The sequence below is a fragment of the Coturnix japonica genome, chromosome 14 (genome assembly GCF_001577835.2).
Source record: "Coturnix japonica isolate 7356 chromosome 14, Coturnix japonica 2.1, whole genome shotgun sequence".
Classification (NCBI taxonomy): domain Eukaryota; kingdom Metazoa; phylum Chordata; class Aves; order Galliformes; family Phasianidae; genus Coturnix; species Coturnix japonica.
In genome coordinates, this window is record NC_029529.1 from 5773354 (window position 1) to 5798838 (window position 25485).

A 25485-nucleotide genomic window follows, 5' to 3' on the forward strand; every position below is an offset into this window, starting at 1 on the left:
ACAAGCTGTTAGGCCAAATGGGATCAACTGGTATTGCCACAGGTTCTGCTCTTTGCTCTTATTGCTGTCAGGTAACAGTTATTAAAAACACACCTTGCTTGGGGAATGGGCTGCAAGGCACCATGCTGGAGGTTTTGCAGTGCAGAGCAGCAGCCATGTTGGGTTGTTTGCTTCTGAGAGGTGCTCTGTGCTGGGAACCTGGAGTGGGCTCCAGCCTGAGGGTTAGAGCTGGTCTGAAATTAGCTGAGCTGCAATGATTTCTTGGCTTTATTTGTTGTTCTGTGTTTGACTTCAGGTGCAGCACGGTGTGTTTCATCAGCACGTGCTGGTTCTGCACCAGATCTGTCCCAGTGGGCTGATGCAGCTTAGGTGTGTGGTGCACCTGGATCCTTCTCATGCTATTCTCTGTAATGCAGTGCTCTGGGGGTTGAACACAGACTGCTTGCTGGCTGCAGTGCTTGAAGATGCTTTGGTCCTTCCTTGCTGAGCTGGGGCTCCTGGAGCCTTGAGAACAGGTGGAGATGTTGCCTGCCCCCAGCACAGCACACCTGCAGGCTGCTCTGGGAGAGCTGGGCTCCTATGGCAGCACCATCCTCAGCCTTAAATATCATCCTCACAGCCAAGTCTGGCTCTGGCTGAAGGCTACAGAACCCAGTGACCTCATAGAGAAGCAGCATAGTGGAAATTCTGAGTCATAACTCAGAACAGTGATTGAGCACCTGGTAGGAAGGCAGGGCTAACCCAGGGCAGCTCAGGTGTATGCAATGTACCTGAGTGATCAGAAGGGACGGAACCAGGATCCACCCCTTCCCAGACCTCATTTAAGAGTTGGCAGTGGAGGCAAGGTGATCTTATTGGAGATCCTTGCGTACCTGAGGCCTTCTGAAGGTACCTTCTGAAGGTAAGCAGCTTCTTCCCTTTATTTCTGTGCCCACAGCTGTTGCGTTTCAGTGTATTTTCACTTGCTACGGTTTTGGACCTTGCTGCTTTGCTGCCATTGATAACGTTTTCCATTGTGTTACAACCAGCAAGACCAGCTTATTATCCTTCTGGAAAGTCTTTTCTCTCCTCCTTAAAATTAAGGGTTTCTTTTCTTCGGGCATAGAGTGAGACTACAGCTGCATGAGCAGATCTGTGGTGCTGACAGCATGGCTACTATTGGCTCTTTCTGGGTAAGGGTATGTTATTCTGGACCAAGAGTTCCTGATGGTGCTTCTGTCTGAGATACCTTGAGGTTTTTCAACCTGGTTTGTGCAGTGATTTATCACCTTTGCTCTCACAGAGGCGTTGAAGAAGGTGATGCTCCTGTATGGGGTTTCTCACTCTCTTTCTTTTGTTCTTATTACATTAAGTAACTCCAGATACTCAGAAGACAGCTTGATAGCACAGTGCATGGTCTGAGGTGCTGCAGTAGTGCTGAGGTGCTGTGGGATACAAACAGGGAGCCATGCAGAGCTGCAGAAGGGCTGCAGAGATCTCAGTTTGTTGCAGGCTGCCACATCTCTCTGTAGAGCAGAAATCCAGGTGTAGTGTGGGAAAGTGATGCAACTGTTTGGGGAGATTCTGACTCCAGGTCGCTGTGTCTGTGGTCATCAGACACCTCTCAGAGCAGCAGTTTGAATTCCCAGTAAGGAACATGCAAAAAGAAGTCAGAAATGTGCCTGTTTACCTTTGGGCTATCAATGGGCTCATTAAACAGAAAGGATTTGGGAAACAGCTGATCTTATTTGACTCTTGATGCACAAAAGTGTCCTATTTGGAGCCAAAGCAAATGTTTCCTTGGGGATGGTTCCAGAGAGCTTCGCTTCTATACTCTGTGCAGTCCAACTGCATGGCCAGAGTTGGAAGCGTGCTTTAAAAATAAGAGCTTTTTTCCTCTTGCAATGAAATATCTTAATTTTGGTTTGCAGGGGAGACAAATAGAGGTTCTTTGAACATCAAATTAAACTCCAGTTTTTTTTTTCTATCATCTCTAAACATGGAATAAGCAAATAACTTAGTCCCCATCTCTGCCTGCTCCCGAATTTTGTGTGGCATCTGTTATCTCAGAATTTAAGCTGAAGTGTGTTTTGATTAGAGGTAGAATAAAAAGTTGAGAGCGGAGTGTATGTAATTCTCCATTACTTGTTAAATCCTCGCTCTGTACTTCAATGCAAATTGTTCCGAAGAGAATTTTCTTTTAAAAGGTCTTCAGGGATCTTGAATTTTAGATGTGCATTGACATAAAATGAAATGTTAGAGTGCACAGCTGGGGTTCTGGCTCTCGCAGTGTGAGATTGAGATGTTCTCCTTTGTGAGTGTGCTTTTCCAAGGGAAGGGGATGAAGTTTTCCTGTGAGTTTGCACTGCACTGTGAGCAGAGCAGTGGCTGCGGAGGACAATGAGAGTTGGGAGCACTTGGGTCAAACCTCGCTTGTGCAAGGCTAAAACTTAGCTTACAAAGCTTGAAGTTTTGGGCTGAGCTGTGCTCTGAGCAAAGCCACTCGTGCTTGCAGACCTATCTGCAGTGCCTGCTGATGGAGCTGAGATCACAAGCCATCACAGTGAGCAAATTGACAGGGATGCAGAACACTCCCTGGTATTCCTGGAGAGTTTGGCTTTATGGCAGCATGAGGCCTTACTGAGTTCTGGGGAGGAGCAATGGGTCAGGCACCCTGATAACTGCAGTGCTGTTCCTCATCCTTCCCTGCTGTGAGGCGAGAGCTGGGCTGGCTTAGTGACTGTTCCTGTTCCTGGCCATTACCGTGATCTGCTGTTCCTATTTCTCGTGTAAGAGTGGGAAACTTTTCTCTCTGTCTTATTAAATCTATTTTTCAAGCTGTCACTTAACCAGGTCTAGTGACAGAGTCGGATGTTTATGTGGCCCTGGACACTTGAACTCTGGTGTTTTCAATCACAACAGCACCTTTTGCCAGCCGTTGTGAATTAAATACTCCTCGTGACCTTTTACCCTCGCCGCTCTTAAATTCATGCTTTAAAAACAGCTTAATGAGGGGTTTACTGGCCCAATTGGAAGTTTTTATTAAAACCTATTAGTGTGCTGGAGTAGCCTGCCTGAAGGAAACGATTAGCCCAAAGCAACTAAACTCGGAGCTGGCCTCTAGTCACACCAGGTTTTCCCTAAACTGTTTCCAGACCCACGTTAACCCTAGCACTGCAGCCTGCATGGTATTCATATCCTCTGCTTTAATTTATAGCTTGTCTGATTCTCTCCCCAGCCTTTCTCCATGTTCACGAGAGCGTTTTGTTTTAATGTAATTAGACCTGCATTAAAGGGCAGCGTGCCTTCATCCGGGCCTCTCTCTCGTTTGGGAACCTCAATTAAGCAGGAGTCCTACTCCCAGGTGTATGAAGACTGGAGCTGGGATGCTTTGGGACCCCAGGAGAGCTTCATGTGCAGAGCATCCATGGGTGATGCTGGGGATTGCAGTGGGTAATGCAGAAGGTGCACTCCTTGGGATGGCATGTGGAAGCAAGAGTGGAGCCCTGCTGACTTCTGCTGCTGGATTTCCTTTGGAGCCATCACATGAGCTCCAAATCTGGCTTCATTTTCCAAGCTGGGCCAATGGTCCTTGCCTGTTTTAAATAGTTATTTACAGTGCTACCAAAGCTCTGCAGCCATTGTCTGAGTATTCTTGAGTAGATGTGCCTGTGCAGCTGAGAGTAGCAGGCAGGGGCTCCTGCTTCAGCTGAAACAGCTCGTTAAAGTTGCTGCAGCAAGTCCTGTGCTGTAGAAATGCAGAGCAGCTGTCACCTTTGTGCACATTCCCCTGCACCCCTTTGCTGCTCTACATCTGGGTTCCTGCAGTGCCTCCCCCCAAAAAACACAGAGTCTTGGAGAAAGGACCTTCAATTCTTTTCATAGATATCTCTTTGGTGGGGTATCTTGTCTGTTCGTGGATGTCAGCAGCAACTGATCCAACAGCATGAAGTAATGCACAGTTTGTAATCTATGCTTGATGTTTTTCTGGTGGGTTTGTGTTGCCTGACTGCTGCAGTGGCTGTGCTGCTGTTCGTGGCACATCCCAGTGCCCAGGAGCCACTGCTGTATGCACTGAATGAAGCTTGACAGGCTTTGTATTTAACTTTTTATTGCTAACCTTCAGTCAGGGAAGACATAGAGGCTGAGACGTGGGCACACTTAGACCTTGTTTTAGCCTTGAAAGGAGTTAGGTTCCCTCATAACATGATTACATATGGTCAAAATGTGCAAAAGAAACCCCAGGATGTTTCCCATGTATGTACTAGATTCTGTTTAAGTGTCAGATTGTGGTGTGAGATACATTTTGAGCATCAAAAAGGGATCCATAAACAAAGCACAAACCAAAAAGCAGCTCAGCCCTCCTCTGTTTCCTGAGCATCACCTCCTGCCTTTGCTTCTCCACACGTGGGTGCACCAGCCTGGGAAGGCACCTCCTTAAAAGAATGTTTAAGGAAAAATCTGCCATTAAAGTCATTACTGTAAAGTACTGCCTTTGATTGCGGCAATTATGCAAATTATTTTTAAAGGATAAAACACTCCTTAACAAGGACTGATGGAAATGGCGAAGCTGGAACGAATGTGTGACTTCTCCAAGCACCATTTCCCTGCACAAGTAATTCTCTCCCAGCAGTTTGCCATGTTGTTTGGTTGCCGACCTGTGTAAGCAGTGCCGGCCTGCGGATGTGATTTTATTTTCTCTTGATCCAGGAATGTAAGTGGGTGGAATGGGAACGCTGGTCTTGCAGAAACTGGGAAGCCCTTTCCTTAAGCAGATTGTTTCTCTGCTGCTCTTGTGGCTGACTTTTGTCCCAGCTTTAATGAAAAAGGAAACAAACAAAAATGTTTTCTGCAGGCAGAGGTTCTCCTTAGAAAAAGTGAAGCTGGGTTTGGGTGCTGAGCAGGAGCAGGACTCTGCTCAAATCAGGCTGTTGTCTTAGGGCATTGCTGAGGTTGAGCTAAATCACACTTTCTCCCATGTTAAAGTTGGATCCTTGTCCATCATGGTTTGGGAAAACATGGTCTGTACTTAATGACAGCTGAGAGACCTGTAGCTTGGCTGGAGCAGGTGTAGTGATTGACAATTATAACCACAGCATCTGCTTGTGCTAATGTATGTGCAAATAGCCGGGGTGTATTATATTCAAAGCATCATAACCTCTGCATTATCTTCTGAAATGCATTGTGATGGGCTTTTCTTCCATCCGAGGGAAAGGATTTAATGTGCTTATTGCCAATGGAATTGATGTCTCCCTTTATCCTTCTAACTCTAACGAGGTTGGCTGAAGAAAATGTCTGTGGGTCTTTATTTTAAATATGGGCATTTCAGATGCTGGCTTTGTGTTCAGCCTGTTAACCTGTGATTTGGTGCAGTATTCTCAGTTACAGCTCCCTGTGCAGAAGATGTGTCAGTTCTTTATATCTAGGTATGCCTACTTTTAGTGTCCTGTTCAGAGAGGTGCAAATGAACAATAGCTCTCTCTCTGATCCTCAGCATTTTTGAGGAGAACTGATGTCCAAACGTTCCAGCATAGACTGATTGCTATTGTTTGTGTGATAGGAAGGCATTTCCTTTGCCAAAGTATCCCAAGCCTGTTCTAAGCTCACAAGAGGTGAGGGAAGTGCTGACCACTGCTCGGGTGATGGTTAGCATGGCCTCATAATGCACGTGGACAGCACGTTAAACAGGGCAACCTGAACACAATATCCACTTGTTTGGGGAGCTTAGGGAGGTCAAATGTAATTACCCAGTTGGAGTGTGGCCGGGCAAGTGTGATTAATTCCCTACTCCCTTGGAAAAGCCCTTGGGAATGCTAACTACTGCAGCTCTCAGCTCTGTGCATTGCTCAGCAGAGCTTCACTGGCCCTGCCTGGCTGCTGCACTGCTCTGCTTGCCTTCAGGACTGACCCAGCACGAAGGAGCAGCAGGGACACATGATACAGGGCTGCAGCACAGATGGGTTTGGGAAAGGTAATGGGGCAGGAGGGAGCACCATGACTTTGCTCAAGCTGTGGGGTGGTGAGAGGATGCAGCAGTTGCACCCACAGCCAGGAGGCCTCCCTTCTCTCCCTCTTTTGGTTGCTTCTAATTAGTTGAACAAAACTCTGAATTTTCCCTCTGCAGAACTGGAGCAAAGTATTCCGGCAAGGCTAACCTCACACCACAGCCACAAAAATGGTTCTTGTAAATAGTTCGCTATGGGATTATTATTATTATTGCTCTGTTTTTAAAATAACAAAACTCTGACAGCTGTTTGAAACGAGGTTTCTATAAGAGATGGCAGAGGACCTGAGCTTTGTTTTGTCTTTGCCTCGTTGTGGGTTACTGATGCTTTTTCTGCTCCTGAGCAATGCTTTCCTTCTGGCTGTAGTGCTCACTGTGCTGCTGTGTCCGAGCTGCTCTGTTTCCTGCTGCCCACCTGGGCTAATGGCAGCCTTGTTTTCCCTGCAATATTTGCATGTTGTCACAAATGCTAAGAGTTGGGATAGCCCCAAGCATTGTCTGTCTTCTTGGTTTTACTTGTTAGAAAAAAGTCAGATCTGCTGTGATTGTGCTGCAAGCCAAATGGCCAGATTAAGGTATTACGCACCTGGAATGTGGGAGATGGTGGAGTTTTTAGCAAGAAGGACAAGCTGGGAAGAATCCAGGGAAAACAGTGGGTTGGTTCCATGACACTGTTGGCTTCGGCAGCTGATGCCTCTCAGCAAGGGGCTACTTAAACTCATTGCAATATTGCCAAGCTTTTGATGGCAGAGGATAGGAGATGGGCAGAGCTGTCTTCAAGGCATGCCTTCATCAGGAGTTGGAGCCTGGCAAGGCAGTACGAGCTTTGTTTTTATTTTTCTGTCTTTTTCTGAAGTCAAATAAACCTTGATGTTCAGAGTAATCCCTGAGTAATAATAATAATAAACTAAAGGACATCCAAGGGACTGCTGGCGTTTTTATTTTTCCATTAATCACGCTGTCATTTCTAACATACACCTGATTTATCTGTGTCTGGTTAACCATTCAGATGTCCTTTCTCTGACCTGATCTACACCACCTGAAGCTTTTATGGCAGTAATTTATAGAGGATGATTATAGCTCTGAATGAAAGGTTTTGAGCACTGTGCTCATTGGGGATGGTTTGGCCCTGGGCGGCTGTTCCCCAAGTATATGGCAGAGCTGCAGATTGGAGGATTGAGACCTTGGTGTCTCAGAGCTGGGCATGGGGCTGTGTGAGGACCTATGAGAAGGGCCAGTGAGAGCAGAGCACTGACTCTTGGACCCTTTGTAAGGAGCCCAACTCTGTTTGGTTCTTCTTCATCCCTTATTCTGGATTTGATATTGGTTTTTGGTACTTTTAGTGGAGTTCCATAGATTTTGGTTGCTTTCTATTAGGAATATTTGGTCAGAAATGCACTGTAGTTGTATTAAGCAGTGTAGATCTTTTGTCTTTTTTTATTGGTGTAGGCTCTAAAAAAATTCACTTTTGGGAATCATCAACAAAACTGCAACTTCCCCTGAGTGTCTCTGCAAGATCCCAAGTGCACAACCACAGGTGTAGAGGACCATTAACAGCACTGCAATGGAAATGGCATTTCTCAAGGAGGAAGAGTGCTTTAATATTTGTAGCTGGCAGGAACATTTTTGGCCAAGCAATAAAACCCAGTTAAATCCAGCAACTTGACCAATAGAACAAAGGGCTGGTTTCAGGACGTGCATCCTTGTGTGCTTTGGTCTGTTCGTTTTGTCTCTCTTTTTCTTACTGGGAAGAAGAGGAAGACTGTGCTCTTTATTTCTTTTAAGGGTATTTGGCTGCTCGATGGTACTGTGTGCTAACAAAGCTACGTATCTATGCTGTGTGTTTCTTTGCAAAACTGTTTTGATGTTTATTGCATTTCTTATGTTCCCTCCACATATAAAGACTATTGGAAGCGCTGGCACTGGGTAATGAAATGAAAGGCAGAGGTTAAGTTTGATCTCCTCCTGAAGTGCTGGAGCCCTTCATCTCCCCGTGGCAGGAACAGACTGTCACTCCTCGCTGTCTTTGCAGAAACTGATGCAAAAGTAAGTGACCACATGAAAGGAACTGCCCAGGGATTTCTTGTTAAGGCTCCTTTGTCTGAGAATGCTGCTTCCTTGAAATGGAAATTCTTTGTGGGAATGCAGTTGTTTGGAGAGATTTCTGGATCGGGGGAAATTAATATTTTTGTCTTTCTAATTAAAAAGGCAAGTTTTGCAGGGCAGAGTGACAATGTGTAGAGATGTAGGAGTCAGTTCCACATAGAGCAAAACGTGTGTTTGTGCATGCAAGAAAAGATGGAACTGCAGCATCTCAGAACCAAACTGAGATCTTATCCCTGGGCTTATTAACAACTGCATTTCCTTACCTCATCCCTTGCTTAGCAAATTGATCTGCTGGAAGAAACACGTAATAATGACCATCATAATACATAATAATGACTGTGCAGTAGTTGTGAACTTAAATCTTTGTACAATCCGTGGCATTAAACTTTTTTTTTGGGGGTTGAATGAATACGTTCGGCCACCTCCTGATCGCATCCACCGTATTCCTTTAAACTCTTTACAAGAGGAAAAGAAAAAGGATTTATTTATTTTTAGTCTAGCAAAATGATTTTCTCATGGGTTTCTCTTCCGTTTCTAAACTGGGTGAAACCGCAGTGTGAAGCCATCCTCTTCCCAGTCGTATATAGGAAGCGAGCACGAGCCAAGGTACATATTTTATGTTAGTCAGAAGAGATAAGTGTCAGGATTTCAAAGTCAGCTCCACCTCACAGCTTCCAGCTCTGCAGTGTTGGCAGTGCTTTGGCTCTTGCAACTCGGCTTGGAACAGCTGACGTTTCTATTGCAGCTCTCTTGTATTTTCATCTCTGTTTGTGGTGGTGTTCCTGCATGCGTGCCAAAGTTGTCTGAGTCATAATTCCTCAGTGAAAAACCTCACGTTTTGGGGAAACTGGTAGCAAAACTGAGGTGGGTGCTGGCTGTGGAGCTGCAGGCATGCTGCTGGGCACTGGGGAGGGCAGTGGATGGAGATGCTGTGCTTTAGCGTTGGCCAGTGGCACTTGATGTGTGCTTTGCATCATGTGCTGACCTCGTCTTCTGCATCCTTTTTCTCTTTACATAAAACGGGGACAAGGCTTTCCCCAAGGTTCTTCCAGATTGACATGTAAAGTCGCTACTGAAGAGTGAGTGTTTGCTGTTTGGGTGATTAGAATAATGTTTTAGTTCTGGGGTTTGGACTTCTGTCCTGTGCTTTGAGGCTATTGGGTGATATAATCACTGATAAAACTGGTCTAAACAGCTCCGGGTTATAGAGGGGCAGGTAGCTGAGGTGGGAAAGTCTGGGGTTACTTCTTGATTTTGTATCTTTGTGTGGCTCTTAGTTTGACCTGCTGTCTCCTTTGGCTTATTCAGATTTTCATACAGCTGAGGGAGAGGAGAAGGCTTTAAATTTGAGATGCAAGGCTTTCAATTCAGGTTTCAAAAAAGAAATAATAATAAGTGATGTTCACGTAGGAATGTGTGGGGCTGCATCCCAAGGCATTGGTGGATGGGATTCCTCTGCATCTCTCTGTTTCTGTGATGCTCAGCTCTGCCCAGGGCTGCCCAGCATTGTTCCACACTGATTTCAACACTGGTGCATATCTGCAGGCATGTCACAGAGCTTTGTCCTAGAAGGCTCTAGGATTCACAGCTGTGGTGGTTGTTGAGCCCTTGGGAAGGAGGTTGGATGGTTTTCAACATAAAGAGCTGTCTCGTGTCTGTACCACACAGCAGGTGAGGTCCCATCTGAAGCATCATTTGGGCTTTAAAACATTCCCCTGATATAGGAGTGAACCAAACCTCGGAGCAGAAATAAATCCATGTTTCTGGGAGTTTCTCACAGGGTGCTGGGCTTGTGATCTGTCCTGCAGCTGCCTGTGTGCTGTGATGTGGCACAGCTCTGGTAAATCCTTGCTTGTGTTTTGCAGTGTTGTCAGCCCTGTAGTGCAGCTCAAAGTGATTTTGTTGTTATTGTTTTAAAGAAAGTGGCTCGATTTCAACCTATGGGAATATGGAGTCCTCTGAGATCTGTGCATGGTATATAGATAGTTAAGCAGGGGAATTTGGCCAAGGCATTCTGGCGCACAGCTTGGACAGTTAAAGTAATTTATTATGATATTTTCCCATCTGTTTGTTATTATTAAATATGGGGTAGTGATGTTGCGCAATTTTACCTTTTGGATTTATATCCAGAAGAAATCAGTGTGTGTATTTTAGTTTATTTTTTAAATAATAGCTTTTAACTCTAACTTATGGCTGCAAACAGCGTTTTGAACTTCTGCTTTGTGACTTTGAAGTCAAATGAAATTAGACTCACGACACATGTCACTCTCTTAAGGGTCAGCACTTTCTGGTTTGAAAATTATCCCATACACGGATATCTTTCTCGAGTGTTTTATTTCACTTCTAAATCCTCAGTTACCAGCAGCTTCTTTTATTGCTGGAGCTGTGCTTGGAAATCGTGGGGTTTTCAGTTTTGTGTCCTTGGCGTTGTGTACAAGGAAGCCAGAATAATCAGCGTGCTGCTGGGGCGCCAGGGCAGCAGCAGCAGGTATAAAGCTGCTGGGATATGGCAGTGCCTCCTGGGCTGCTGCTGCCTATGGGAGCTGTGTGCAGTGGCACGGTTTTGTTAAACCCTGCTTTGAAGATGATCCCACCAACCAAGGATAACTGCCAAAAAATCTGTGCTTTGAGCGTGCTTCTGTTAGGGGAGGGGCTGGCTGATGGTGCAGGAGGGCTCTGCAGTCCCTTGATCTGGGCTTAGTGCAGACCTGGAGCTGGTGCTGGCTGTGTTCAGCCCCTCCTGGCATCGGTTACAGGTGCTCCCATTCCCACCTGCACCTATCCTGCAAAGCAGTGTCAATCTGAGCTCTATGCCACGTAGGAGCCCTCATCCTAGGAAACAACCAAGCCCAGGAACGGAAGCCCAATCACCTCACAAGTGATTGGATTTTATTGTTGGTTGTTTGGTGTTTTTTTTTTAACTACAGAAATAACTCACTGTATTGTGCTGAATGTAAAATGTTAGCTTTCCATAGGTGTCAATGCATATCAAAGAGCTGCAGGTCTATTTTCCACACTTGCAGAGCTTTTAAGGAGTTTCATCATTACTCTGAGCCTATCCTCCCCGATAGCTGTTTGCAGCGATACACTGTGCTAAACAGCTATTGATCTCTTTAAAGGACTTTCTAGTCTGCTGAGCAGTGCTGCATCTATTAGAGCAAAATAACTGTGTGTGTAAACCATCTTTTCTTAAACACTCCCACATGTAGCACTGGCTATTTTATAACGTCATTATTTTGACAAATAATGCAGATGCCTTAGAATTACTCTTGGTCCTCTTACTGTGTTTGAAATGAGTTTTAAATAAAGCTTTTTCTTTCCCCCTCCCCTCCCTTACATCCAGGGACTTATTGGTGTGAGCACTGCAGAGCCTCAGGTGTGTGATAAATCACTCCAGTAAGCCTTCCCCGTGCTCGGGCTACCTTCCCACGTGTTTCCACTTAGGAAGCTCCAAGCCCTCAGCATTACTGACGAGTCCCTCCTTAATTACTGAAGGTTCACATCAAAGAGTGGGTAATAACTTCTGTTCGTAAAGGAAATTCATTCTTCGAGCATCTCTTTCAGAGGTGCTTCCATCCAGTTGTAACGTCAGCATTTAAGCAGGATATTTTGCCCTGCTTTGCTGGAGCACTGATAACCGCTGCAGTGGTAACCCTCCAAGCAGGACTTTTGCATTTCCAGGTTGGCTTTGCAATTGCTGAATGCTTACGAGCTTCACGGTCCCTTGTTGGGTAACTCTTTGTTCTGGAGCACGTGTATTTTCAGCCTGAATTAATAACGTTGTGGATTGAGGGCAGGGGAAAAAAAAAAAAGCAGTGATTAATTCGTATGTTTCATTTTATGCACTGAAGTCATTTGGATTTCCTACAGCGGGGAGAGCTGGGTCTTGTGGTATTGGGACATATGTGAATAGCTGTTTAATATCAGTTGTCACTGTTGTGTGATTTTTATTTTTAATGTGGTTGATTTCAGTGGTTTATATAAAAATTAAAAGGAATAGAGGAAAAAAAAAAAACCCTCTTATTCAAATTAGAAGGAAAAATTCTAATGACATGCTACAGAATATCCTCGTGAGTGAATCTGATGTCACCCGCATGGGAAATTCACCACCCAGGCTGCAGGCAGCACCATCACGGCTGACTGTGCTGGGGTGGCAAGGGGAGAAAGGAAAATGTTGCTGCATGCGGTGTTACGTTATCGTTGGACCTCGGAATCCTTCCAGCTGGCAGCTTCTCAGCTGAACTTGACGAATGGTCATATTTGCAGCTAAACATGTTACCGTTCTCCTCTCCTTTAACAGGAAGGCTTTGTGATGTGTGTAGCTGGGCTGGAGAAGGGCCTTGGTCTACGGTTGGCAATAGGTGTGCGGGAATGCCTGACTCTGTGTGCTTCATTAGATGGCCAAGGCACACTGTTAGAAGAGCAAGGATGTTGTTTTTGTTGGGTTAACCATGATCAGAAGTTGCGTGGGCATTGGGACATCTTTCTCAATGCATTGTCCATGCAAACCCCCATGCTCATAGCACTGCTTGGTTTTTTGCACCAAACAAGTGTTGGTTAAACCATAGCTGTTAGTTTGGGTGAGCTGCTTTCGTGTTCCTACTGGTTTAATTTGTGATTACAAGTGGAGCAAAATCTGAATTGCACAGAAACTTACTGTGCAATCGATTGTGTTTGTAGCAGAGAGGATGAGGAGTAAATGACTGAGAACTGTATGAAGCAGGGAAGCGACTGATGACTTGAAAAATGCATTGGGGAGGGTAGGGGGGTGGAAGCATTGCCAGCTGATTTGTTAGCAAGTTTGAAATGTAAGATTGCATCCTGTGACATGGTGGTGGTTGGGTTCTGTTTGTTTTTGTTGTGGGTTTTTTGTGTGATCTTTTGGCTATAGGAGACGGCTGGGTTTAGGGTTGTCTTTTATTGCTGTTTTGTTACTGGCTATGGGGTGTAAGTGTGATTAAAAATAGAATGGTAAAGCTTAAAGCTTTAGCTATTGCTTCATCACATTACTGTGGCAGGAGTTTCAGGATTCCTCCATAGCTTTCTCCTGCTCTGCAGATGTAGTGGCAACAGTTGTCTGGACGCTGTAGCTTGAGGGGGTGGAATACCCAGGGACAGAAATAATTAGTGTGCTTAATTCACTGCCAAGGGAAATTGATTTGATGGATGTGGCAGAAAACAAGGAACCAAGAGCCCTGTAGTTCTGAACCTGCTGGTGCTGCCACTGCGTGTCACTTGTGGGCAGGTGATGGGGCTTTGCTGCTGTATTCAAGCACTAGCTGGCACATCTGATTGCTAGCATAACACACACTGGATTCTCACTCATGATAATGGAATGTTGGAAGGGTGCAAAGCCGCTCACTGCACTGATGGAAGGACACAGGAGGGGTGTTGAGCTGAGGCAATGGACATCCTAAAGCAGCAGTGGAGGGCCAGCTGTTCCCGCAGTGCACGTGTTTAGTCTTGCAGACATTTCTGAGGAGTGCAATTATGCAGTTACTTTGCCTTGGGTAAATACAGATTTCAGCTAGCGCAAGTTTGAAGTGGATTGTAATTGTGAGAACATATATGTTTTAATTTCCTCTCCAAGGTTTTCTTGATCGTTCCCTTGATACTTTTCCCATCAAATTTTTCTCCTGACAGTTGAGTGTGACAGCTCAGGTCTTGAGTGCACCTGCTGCAGTCCCAAGTGAATGTGGGTTCACCAGCTGCTTGGAGGGGGCATGCGAGGGAAGGCTGGCAGAGCTGCCGGGGCCTGAGGCAGCCTATGCTTTGCAAAGCTTTTCTCCTCCCCTTCCATCACCAGGTTCCTTCATGCTTTGCCTCTGTCCCCCTCCTTCCTTCCCTGGTGGTGACAGTACAGAGGTGATGGTGGGTCCCCACAGCCTCTGTCTGCCTCCTAGGCCTGCTGTGAGCCCTTATCATAGGATCTTGTATTTAGTTAAAACAAATAAATGATGAAGCCATTGCTGTGCTGCATTGCTCCAGCCAGGCTGGTATCACCTGTGTGGTGGCAGTGGGATGCCTGTTGCCATGGTTGTGCTGACCCCCTCCTTCCCACCAAGCCAGGGGCTCTGTGTCACCTCCCCATTGGCCCCTATGGGGTCACACTGTGTCCCCAGCCCCATAACCTACATCTGGGACCTCCCAGCTCCTGCTCAGAGCCAGGCTGTGCTCAGCAAAGCCTCATTACTTTTACCAAGAACATTTCAGGGTTTCCTTTACAACTGTCCTAAACAGTTAAAACAGTGAAACCACAGCTGTCAAAATAAATAACCGTGCTCTGTGTTGCTTTGTCTTTTTGTTTTCTTACGGTGCTGAAAGTTGCTTATTCCTAAAATGGAATCCACAGCGATGCAGCTGCTGGCTCTGTTAATGAGGGTGTCTGTCCCAGCGCTTTCCAGAATCTGAGATCTCCAAGTTTAACAGTGTCGGTACGTGTTGCAAGGGAATGTAATGGCTTGTTATTAAGAGCAAACCTTAATGAATGCCTCATCTGGTTGTTAATCAGCAGAAACCTGACTTACGTTTACCCTTTTTATCAGCTGATAAAACACAGAACTTGTGTTTTCAATGCATGTTGTAATTGGGCAATGATTCCTGTTATTTTGTTAGTAGCGAGCCAAGCTTCTTCACGCCAATATCTGACACCCATGGAAGTGTCCCTGGGTGAATGTTGTGCACCCACATCTCAAGGCCAAAGTCAGTTATTGACAGGCTGAGAAAAGAGCACAAAGAAATGACCCAAAATCCTCAAACTCCTGTAGTTATTCATTTCCCCACGGTGTGTCCTGATGAAGACTGATGGGCCGTTTGATTGAGGCAGAGAATTCCTTTAACTCTTTCAGCAGGATGGAGGAGAGGTCATCATGTGAAATCTTGGCTGCGGACCTGTAGTGTTTTGATTTGCTTTTCTCTGCTGAAGCTGCAAATGCTGCCTTTGGAGCTGAAGCTGCTCCACTCGGCCCCTTACAGATCCACAGTGCAAGAGTCGCTGTGGCTGGAAAGAATTATGTTGAGGTATTTCTGATTTCTTGTATTGTTTATAATTTTCAATGTCCTGTATGTTAGCTTAGTTGTTCCAGCACTGGGTTCAGTGATTGCTGATCCAGTTCACCCCTTTCTTTGTGTCAGCAATGGGATTTCAAATTGCTTGGCATGTAGTTCAGGCCTCTGGACATCAGCATTTCTCTTTGTTTATATATTTGCTCATCCCTTTGTACTGTGCAGGGAGAGAACAACTTCCTAACACCGTTGACTTTTTGGCACTTGTCCCATAATTGCTAAAAAACTGCTGCTTCCTCCTACGTATCCATCGGATCTTTTTAAAGTCAGATGGGTTTTGAAAGCAGCTTTTTGATTTCCTGAGGTCCGTGTTCGGTCTTCCTTCTTCCTGCTCCCTCTTTCTTCCTTTGTTCTTCGAGGTTAAGGCTGTGGGTGTTGAGGTCCCATTAGTCATTTTGGCTGCTTCTGAGCCCTTCATGTTGAAAAATGCCTGGATGAAACTATTCCTGAATTACAGCAGCTTTACATCACTGGGGTTTCGTTAGTTGAGTTACTTCAGAGTGATGCTGCTGAATGGTGAGTCCCATTTCTTTTGCTGGGGCTGAGGGGATGTCTTAAAGGATGCAAGCAGTATCAGCTTTCTTAGTGTAATCCCTCGAAATAGGCTTAGCTATGGGCAGAGCTAGAAGCAGAAAATTCATATTAGAGATATTGCAGTGTGTTTTTGTCACGCTGTCTTGTATAAATAGTGTCCAATGTTGTTTTTGTTTTTCTTTGTTTGGCCTTTTAAAGGTCACAAGTGTAAAAGACTCGGAAGGAATGTAACGAAGCCCCACATATGGGTTTAAGTAGTTCCTGGACTTTGTTGCAGCCAAAAGGGAATAAGCCCTTTGGTCCTTCCCCTCCTGGTGGCTCAAGCACTGACTGTGGTGGGTTAGATACCACAGGCAGAGCCACCAACCTCCATGTTTAATATTATGCTGCCCAGTTCAATCTGAAAGCTGGCTGTTACCTACCCACGATTTTCTCACTTCTCTCCATAGAAAAGACGTACCTTGAGATGGGTAGCTCTGGTTTGAGGTTAGTGGGCTCAATACTGAGGTTATTTTTCCTGCTTGGTATTGTGAAGGCGGTAAGCTCACTAGAAGTCTTGAATGAGAGATCTAATTCAAGCAGACAGGGAAGCTGGATGAGAGAGTCGTCCCTTGGTGGGTATTTGTCATCTCTTGCAGATGCTGGTGTTAGAACATGAGGCTAAGATGTGAGCTATTAAGGGCAGCAGGAACCTCACATGATAGAACAGGAAAACTTTGTCTAATACACTTTTATTTCAAGACTCAATTTGTCTGCTAGCAAAAGTGGTTGCCAGGTGCTTTCATGGTATTGGTTTTAATTTGCTCTTGCTTGAAGTGTACAAGCGGGAAATGATAGTTTTGAAATGGTGAAGAAAGCAGGCTGGTTGAGCTGTTAGGCTCCTATGTTGCCATGCTAACCATGTTAACAGCTGCTAATGGTTTCTTAAGCTGCCAAAGCAGCCTGAAGATAGATTTAACACCCAACAGACACCTGTTTTTAGCAGTTCAGCTCCACAGGCACATGGCACAGTACTGCAGGGGTCCTGTCTGTATAAAGAACAAATAAAATGTGTTCAACAGGTTGCTTGAGAGTGGAAATTGCTGGCTTTCTATTTATATTAAGACTTTCTTGGTGCAAGAAGGAAAGGTGCAGTGAGAATGAGCTTACACTGAAGGAGTTGAGCCCTGGAGATGAGCACCTTGTTTCCTGGGTTTCAGTATCCACTGTATGATGGATTTCAGGCTTTTTCCAGTCACAGAACTGGAGAGTATAGTGACTGCTGACTGTTCCTGACCTCTCCTTTTTGTTCTGCTGCTGTTCCAGCTCTGTTCCTTGGTATCTCCATTCAGTCCCTTCCCATTTCATTTATAAAGTTATCTGTGTGGCTCGTGCTGTCTGGACCATTGCAGGATGCTCAGCTTTCCTTCCCCCTTCATCTTTGTGCCCAGCTTAAGGCACTGTGATCTTTGTTCTTATTGCTGGCCATCGTTGCCCCTGCTTGTAGTAAGCAGGGGGATATGGGGAGAATCCCAGTCCTGGGGAGCTGGCAAAGCTGCTGTTATGTAGCCCAGCACCAATCTCAGCCATGCCTGCAGCAGGATGGTGAGAAGCCCTGAGAAGTCCCTGTGAGCCCCTCTGGATGCCCATTGCCCTCAGTTCATGAGGTTCCATGTTGTAGTAGTTCCAGCCTTGTAGCAGCAGGATTTGAAGGATGGTTTGATGCTGGGAAGGCCAAGAGCAGGAGAGAAGTGCTGGGCAGTGCTGGGTGTTCTCCTTGTCTTGGTGGCCACTCCTGGGAGGTGCTGGTGGGTTCATAGGAACACACGAAAGTATTTTTGTTACTTTTAAGACAGAGTAATTAAATCCAGTATGTACAGATCCCTCAAAATGACAGCCGCCCACAGAGCTAAAAACAGGAAATCCATTAACTTCATTATTTAAAAAATAAAATAAAAAATCTTCCCAACTGATTCCTCTGTCACTTAAAGTTCTGCATGGAAGGAGGGCTAATTTAACGCTGCATTAACTCACTGTTATCACCCTCCTGTTACCTAAGTAGTTTCTAATGACTACCCTGGAGAGCACTTGGAAGCTTTTAAAAGTTTTTATGCTAAATTTTTTTTTCTTTCTTTTTCTGTGTGGTTTATACTTTTAAGAACAAAAGTTATTGGGAACGTTTTTCCAAATCTTCCAACAACATTGAAAAACTCTTCTATTGCCTGTAGAAACGTGAAGCATCTCCGGTCTGAGGTCTCTGGCAAGCGAAACTTCTGAAACACTTGATGCACAGGGTGTTATCAGAAATGAATGGGGCTGAGTTTGGTTGTGGGATGCTGGTGTGTACCTTGGGCTTGGGGTGTTTGCAGTGTGTCCTGGAGCAGGGCTGTCTGCCCTCACCCATTATGAGATGCCCAAGGACCATCCTGCAGCCCTCTGGGCCAGGGCTGTCATGGCTTTGAAAAGAGACCCCAGGGGACGGGTGGCTGGGAGAGCTCGCTCTTTGTTCTGAGGTCTTTAAGTGAAAGGCACCACCAGGCTGAGAAGCAATAAATCATTTTCTTTCCTCATTGTCTTTTCTTCAGAACTGTGGCGGACTGATATCTTCCTCTTTTTAATCATCTTTCCTCCTTTTTTCATCCTGGTTAAGATGGGTTTCTGAGGTCAGCATCTTTTGCACTTGGGATTTTTTGGGGGGCCGGAGAGCGAGTACAGAATGAAGGGGTTCTTATTGCTCTGCCGTGTTGTGCTATAGCAAAGGGGTTGCAGGCTTCTATGGCTGCCTGGAGCTGGAGTTTCACTGCCTGAGAGGCATCCATGTGCATGGGATTTCAGAGAATTTTAAAGGAAAGCAGGGTACTTTAGGTTGGTAATGAGCTGGCTTTTCAGAGCTCTGAGTTGCAAGCTGTGATTTTGGAAGATGCCTGTGGATGGATTTGCACACAGTTGCTGATGCCATAAATGTGGCTTTTCCTGGGTGTCTGGAAGACCTAAATTAAGTTAAAGCTGAGCCTTGTGAGTGTGCTCTGCTGCTGATGGAGGAGATCCAGGGCTGCTCTGTGACATTACTAGCAGGTTTTCCATTGCATCTCCAGGGCTTCCTTCTTGCAGCCCAAGCTCTCAGCATTGAACTGTGCATGTTCTGCCTTACATAGCACTGCTCCTGTGGCTTTCTGCTCTGTTCTCTCCAGGGTTGTATTGGTGTTGTTCTCTGTGTTCTAAGAGAATGGTGCGTTCAGCAGGTAGAAGTCAAGCCATGTGGAGGGAGCCTTATGTGACAGCCAAAGCCAGCTGGAACTGGTGATAATGGTGTGATGGGTTTTGGTGTGGAAGGTTAAAATGGCATTTGTATTTGGCTGACGTTTGCAATTAGCACTTTAATTTGTTAGAGGGCCTATTGGGGAAGTGTTGAAATGATGCGGCTCTTCACAGTTAGGTAACATCTTTTAGCCTGTTTTTTTGCATTCCTTCCTTGGCTCTGTGCTCCTGCAAGCAGGAGGTTGGGAGCAGATGGGGGGCAGGAGAGGCACCGATGGGGAGGATCCTGGGGATGAGTGTTGTAGGAGCAGCCCGTAGGGCACAGTGCTCAGTGCTGGGCACAGCTCTACCCCTGTTGGTTGAGCTGCTCGTGGTTGTTGCACGTGCCATCCTTAATCAGAATATCCTAAAGCCGTCAGCCAAACCCATGCCGTGCTCAACAGGTGTTTTAATGCTGCAGCGTAAATTATATCATACTACATTTCAGGGAGGTAGGGAGGAGAGGCTGAGGAGCAGTGAATCTAATTCCAGCATAAGTCGGTCAGTATTGGGTGTCTTCCTTGCTTTGACTGCCAGTGAGTGTGACACCCAATATTCATCGGGGACAGCTGCACTGTGCACTGCATGGCTCCGCTGTGTGCTGGCTGCAAAGAGAGCCATAAAATGTGTGTACATGGCAGGAGCATTTGGCTGTGCTGTGCAGGCACGACCTCTATAAATTATGTGCAGATACGTACACTCAAAGAGAAGCAGTTTGCTGTTACCCCCTATCCCCTATTTTAGGGGGGAAAAAAGGGGGATTTGATAAAAACAAACTCTCTGAGCTGTTTATACTACAGCTGTGCTGCAGTTTGTTTTTTATTTTGACCAAATGAGTTTTTCTCAGGAAAAAAATAGCTAAATGGAAAGTAAGAGATGTCACAGACTTTGGGCCTGGCTGCCCTGTGCTGCGTTGGACCCTCTGCTCAAGGCTTCCTGCCCTGCTGCAGTGTGGGATGGGGGCTGTGGCTCTGGGGCAGCTTTGGCCCTGCTGTGAGCCCAAAGGTCATCATGTGTTGGATGGTAAATAATGAAGATGACAATTGGAAACCCTAATGATATATTGCCATATAATCTGTGTTCCATTAGGAATAATACTCTCTATAGGGAGATAACGGTGCTGCTTTGGACTTTAACGGAGTTCATTCATACCAAATTGCCTTTTATTTTTACATGTTAAGTACCAGCAATGTTTTCTACCATGCACGACATGCTCCTGCCAATGTTTGCTGTCCTGGGGAATGTGGTGGAGCCACTCTTATGGTTCCTCTTCCAAGCAGCAGCAGATGGTTTCTGACTCCAAAGATCACTTCGTGTTTAGCTAAATTTCCTAGCTGAAAATTTGGAGGCATGGTTTTACTTGCTTGTGAAGAAAAACTCTTCAAAAACCCTTAGAAAGCAAATGGGAGGCTGTCTGCGTTTTGCTTTTCGCTCCCCTCTCTGCTGTCCTCCTGTCCCCATCTCCCCTCCCCAGCTCATCCCTCCGAAAATGCCATAGGATGGATTTTGCTGCATCAAGTTGGGAGCGTGAAACAACCATCCGAAACGCATGCGAGGAGGCAAATGCAGCCACCATCGGCAGCGGAGTTTGTTTCTTTTTTATTTCCTAAAGGGAAAAAAAAAAAAAATTGGCTCCCTCTCCTGCTGTGCTGGAGATAACAATGGCGCATTGTGCCGCGCCGCAGCTGCTGAAATTTGACTAGATCCAACTGAAGAAAACAGGAGCAGGTGGGTCAACAACGTGACCCCTTCGTTCCCAGCAGTATCAGTGTGCGCCAGGGCCAGAGGGATGGGGTTGAGGTGAGCCCTGATTTCAGCCCCGCGTCAGTGGGGCATCGATTTGGGCTTTGGGTCTGAGATGACTTCAGTGCCTGCAAGTGCTGTGGGCTTTGCTGTTTCTAAAATGGGTTTTAGTCTGCTCTTCACCTTGCATGGTGCATTGGTGTCGCTCCATTGATGGTACCCAGTTCCCATGCTGTGTCAGTGTCTGGTTTATGCTGCTTTAGTGTGTTCCCTCTGCTCCCCAGAATGAAGCACAGGCAGGTTGGGGGGGGATCACTGTCCCTGGAGGGAGGTGTTCAAGTGGAGAGGTGGCACTGAGAAATGTGGGCATGGTGGGATGGGGTGGGGTTGGGCTTCTCCTGAGGTCTTCCCTGTGAAGACATGGAGATTCCTTTTGGTTCTGTTGTGGTTGGGCCTTAGAAGGGGAATTAAAAGGTGGCAATGTGCAAACTGCAGCAGCACTCAGCATCAGCTGTGCGTGCAATGATAGTGAGCAGCATGCTTGGGTGCCTTTGGAGGTCTTTATGGCTTAACTGTAAGTTATAGTAGAAAACAAAGTGCACATAGCTGCTGGGATCATTGCACCATCACAAGGACATGCATTGCTCATGATGTGGCATCAGACTGTTTTATTTGCGCATGATTATGGCTATAAGAATAACAAGCTGCAGCCATTCCTGAGTCTCTGCTAAAAACAGCTCACATTTGTTGAATGTTTTCCTTTGTCCGAGCTGAAGGCTTAGAGCAGCTGGTGGTTCTAAGGTAAAACACCAACAGAAGTAGAAGAGGGACTTCAGGGGAGAGTGGAAGTCGTGGTGCTGTGCAGGAGGATGCAGCCAGGATTGAGGATGCATGGCGGGGAGAGATGGGTGTCAGTTGGTCCTAATGTGCAAAGCAGGAGGGGAAAATGTAATATGGAGAGGTAATGACTGAAGTATGTAATATGGAGAGGTAATGACTGAAGTGTGGAAGTTGCAAAAGGGGCGAGAAGCAGCAGCGGGTGGGTGGCTGCAAAGCTGGAGCAGTGTGGGTGGGGGGCTGAGGGCTGGGAGGGGAGGGATGGAGGCTGTGGAGGAACCAAGGCAGGCATGTGGCAGCTTGGTGTGTGCTAGCATGGGAAATCGATCCCCGTGACCACATTGCCAGCAGTGGATCTGAGTGTATCCGGAAGAGGATTGTTAATAAATCAGAGACTCTTCGTGCCTATCTGCACCCTAGTCTTGTTTTTTAGCAGGAGCTTGGTGGGATCTGATACGGCAGTCAGCAGCTGAGTAAAGCATAGCACAACACTAAAGCTCCGTCTGCAGGAGCAAATCTGCCCATTGCTGTTGGTGGGCATGGAGAAGATGAAGATGAATAGGATTTAGCTGCAAGTGGAGGGGGTTTAGATGGAGATGTCTGCAGCAGTGCCGCTGTGACCGTGGTTTGCCCTTGGCTGCAATTGCAGCAAAACCCTGCTCAGTGCCAGCTCAGCTGTGCATTGCCTGAAGGGGGGGATCTGCAGCTCCCACCAGCAGCTGGAGTTTGGCACAGCACTGTGCCCATCATGCTGCACTGTGCTGTGTGGTAGTGCCAGGCCCCCAGCTTGTTGCTTTGGGGCACAAAGCACAGGTGTAGGCTGAGCTCTATGGTGCCCAGAGGCTGCTGCATAGCAGGAGGGCTGTGGCTTTGCTTTGCATGCATGAGTGCTTGAATTTGGGGTGTAATCCACATTGTGCACGGCTCTGCCTGTCCTTTGATACTCTTTTCCATGCCTGCAAACAAACACCTTCCTGGGAGCTGTGATGAAAAATCAAACAGAGAAAACTGCATTTGCATGCAGGTCTGAGGCTGATGGAGATGCCATCCTCGGTGTCTTGCATGCACAGTGATGTCTGCGAGGAGCACAGCATTAACATATGAAAGCACAGCCAACAGTGGGTTCTTGTATGGGCAGAAGTGCAGAGCTGCGGTGCCAGTTCGACCCATAACTGCTGTCTGCAGCCGGGTTGGGTAACAATTAACCTTTCAGTCATGTGTCAGCCATTGCTTTCCTGGTGCAGCTGCTTTTAACAATGCACGTCGTTTCTCCATCCAGCAGTGCTGGCTTTGGCACTTGGAGGGTGTGTTTAGGAAGCACAGGATGGATGGATGGAGGAAGACTGGTGTTTTCTTTTTAATTACATTTTCATGTAAGGAACCTCACATATATCAAATGAGATTCCACTACAGCTGCTTCTGATACTTGAAAGTGAGCCCAGCATAGTTTTACATGTATGACGAAAGCATGTCATTTTCCTGGGTCACTTTGCACATTGCAATGCTCTTTGCTTCATAACAGCCCATGCATTTGCTTTGTGCTGGGTCAAGTAACCATGTAAACAATACAAGTGTTGGCATATGCTGCAGATATGACAGCAGACATAGATAACACAGTGTTGGGTGCTAGAGAGCTGCTGGGGAATGCATTTACAGGAGTGTGTTTATCTGAAGCTCACGTTCTTGTGTAAAGCACCTTGATTTCATGTAGGTGGGTCAGTGTGTGATGTGCAGAGCTGGGAGCCACCATCCCTTGGGTTACGTTCTTTTCCACTTGTGAATTGAAAGCGGGTGGCAGGATAACTTGCAGGACTTCTACAACAAATATTTGCCTTTGTATTTCTCTGCAGGATGGGAGTCGCAGCTCCTGGAGACCGGCTTCCTGGGGATATTTCTCTGCCCACTCTGGACCCTGTCCCGGTTGCCCCGTTCCACACCTCCATCCAGCATCGTCATCTGGGGCTTCCGCTGGCTGATCTTCAGGATCATGCTGGGAGCGGTGAGTGGGGCTCTTTGGTTGGGCTTTTGTGTTTTGTCTTTGGGTTGTTGGTATTTTTCTGCTGAGGTGGCAGCAATGGGAACATCCAATTCCAGCAGGAAGCTGCCTTGGGGCAGAGCACTGCAGTCCTCCAGTTCAGTACTTTCCTAGTTTATAAGGAAACAGCTTGGAGCAGGAAATGCTTCTTGCACTGTTTGCAGAGTCATCATTGCTAGTGTTTATTTAAAGAAAGGCAAACACGTGCTTACTCCTGTGCATGGATATGTTGGTGCTGCTCTTGGGATTGGCACTGTCAAAGGAATTGAAGTGAAGCTGAAGACTTGGCCATTGCGGCTCTTCGATAAGATGCTTGGGAATGCAGTGGGTAATTCCCGGGAGCTTTACTTGAGGTATTTTTGTCTCTGTGTGTGCTTTACTGAAATGTCATTCTTTGCTCCGTGATTTCAAAGAGAACAATTGCTGTGTTACTGTCCGAACGGTGGAAATTCCCAAGTCACTTATAAAAGAATCCATCAGGAACTGACACATCGTTGTTAAGATAGAGGTGTGGCAGAGCATTGCCCTGTGATCCGGAGCTGGATGGTGGATGCTTTGAAGCATCCCCAGATCTTCATTTAGGATCACTGTAGAAATGCTGCAGGCAGTGGGACATCCCTGCGTCTCTTTTTCTGAAGCCCTTCTCTCACCCCAGCCTCATGAAGTGCCTGAAATCTACAGTCGAACTCAATAAGCTCTTTAATTAATTAATTAATCCCTCTTTCCTTAATAATAAGAGCAAAGAATGTTTGAAGGGAACAGTGATAGTCAAGGGAAGCACAGCGTATGGTCACAAAAGCTGTTGCAGTTGTTGTTGGTGCACTTAAGGTCTTCAACAGGAAAGCTGCCCTTAGTGATGTTCCTGGGGACTCATGCTGGGGGGGTCCCTTTTCTGATGGGCCCTCTGCAGTGCTTTGAGTGGGGCTGAGTGGTCTCCATCCTGCAAGGTAAGATCCCTCAAGGTGACCTGTTAATCCTTTGAAATAGTGAAGTCCTGAGTGCAAGTTGCTCAGAATGCAGGTTGTTTTATCCTACAAGATCTTCGCTGTGGGTGTAATATTTGGTCTGTTTATCAGCAGTGATGTTTGGTGAGAATATCAGGGTTGCAGCAGTTTCCATCTCAGACAGAGGATGTCTGGCTCGTGTGGCCTCACTGCTCCTCAGCTGTGATTATAGGAGGAATTGATGCTCTGAGTGGAAGGAAATGCAGCTGACTTATGCTGTGTTATTACCGAGTTTGTATCCTGCTTTCCTTATAAAACGAGACTGTGCTTTTCTCTTTCCTGTTGTAATATATATTCTCAATTATGGGACTGGCTTGTTGTAAAGGAAAATCATGAAGTCTGTGTTATCATTACCTCTGTGCTGCTCCCCAGTAATAAATCTGCAGTTATTTTGGTGAGGGCACTTTGCAGTCGGTGCCGCCCCTTAAGTCCTTTGTGTGTGCTGGTTGCTGGTATGGCACTAACAGGCATGGGAGAGGAAAACATGGAAAGGTCATTAAAGGGGGATCTATACAAGCAAGTGGAAATCAGTGATTGATGGTATCTTTAATGTTTTGGGACCCAAACACGTGTACGTTTCCTTCTCAGCTGGTGTAATGACGCTTGCAGGCATTGGGACAAGAGTTTAATGCGTGAAACCCAAGCATCCTCCTGCAGTGCAGGTGCACCTGCTCCAAGGCAATCTTTGATTTCTTCAGTAATCTGGGCAGGGGTTGAAGCATGTGCACAAATGCAGCCTGAAGGGAGGGTTCCCAGGGGTGGGATTGGCGGGGATTATGTCTCACACAGAAAGTTTGGCTTTCCCTGCCTGGTTCCCTGCTGAGCGGGCTGGGTATGGCTTTCCCTGCAAAATGCCATCTTCCAGCTCGCAGCCCTCCCTTGGGCTGGTTTTGTTCCTCCCA

At 46.3% G+C, this 25485-nt stretch overlaps 1 protein-coding gene across 5 annotated transcripts in view; it reads left to right on the plus strand.

Moving 5' to 3' along the window:
* LMF1 (lipase maturation factor 1) overlaps positions 1-25485 on the plus strand; it is a 148747-nt gene that overhangs the window by 20929 nt on the left and 102333 nt on the right. For 3 of the 5 annotated variants that reach the window (XM_015876946.2, XM_032447597.1, XM_032447598.1), the window contains one exon: positions 23395-23543. In XM_015876946.2, coding sequence (XP_015732432.1) covers positions 23395-23543 — 149 coding nt within the window. Of the gene's footprint in view, positions 1-807; positions 902-7903; positions 8030-23394; positions 23544-25485 lie in introns of those variants that run through there. The other 2 variants (XM_032447599.1, XM_032447600.1) reach the window with 2 other exon arrangements.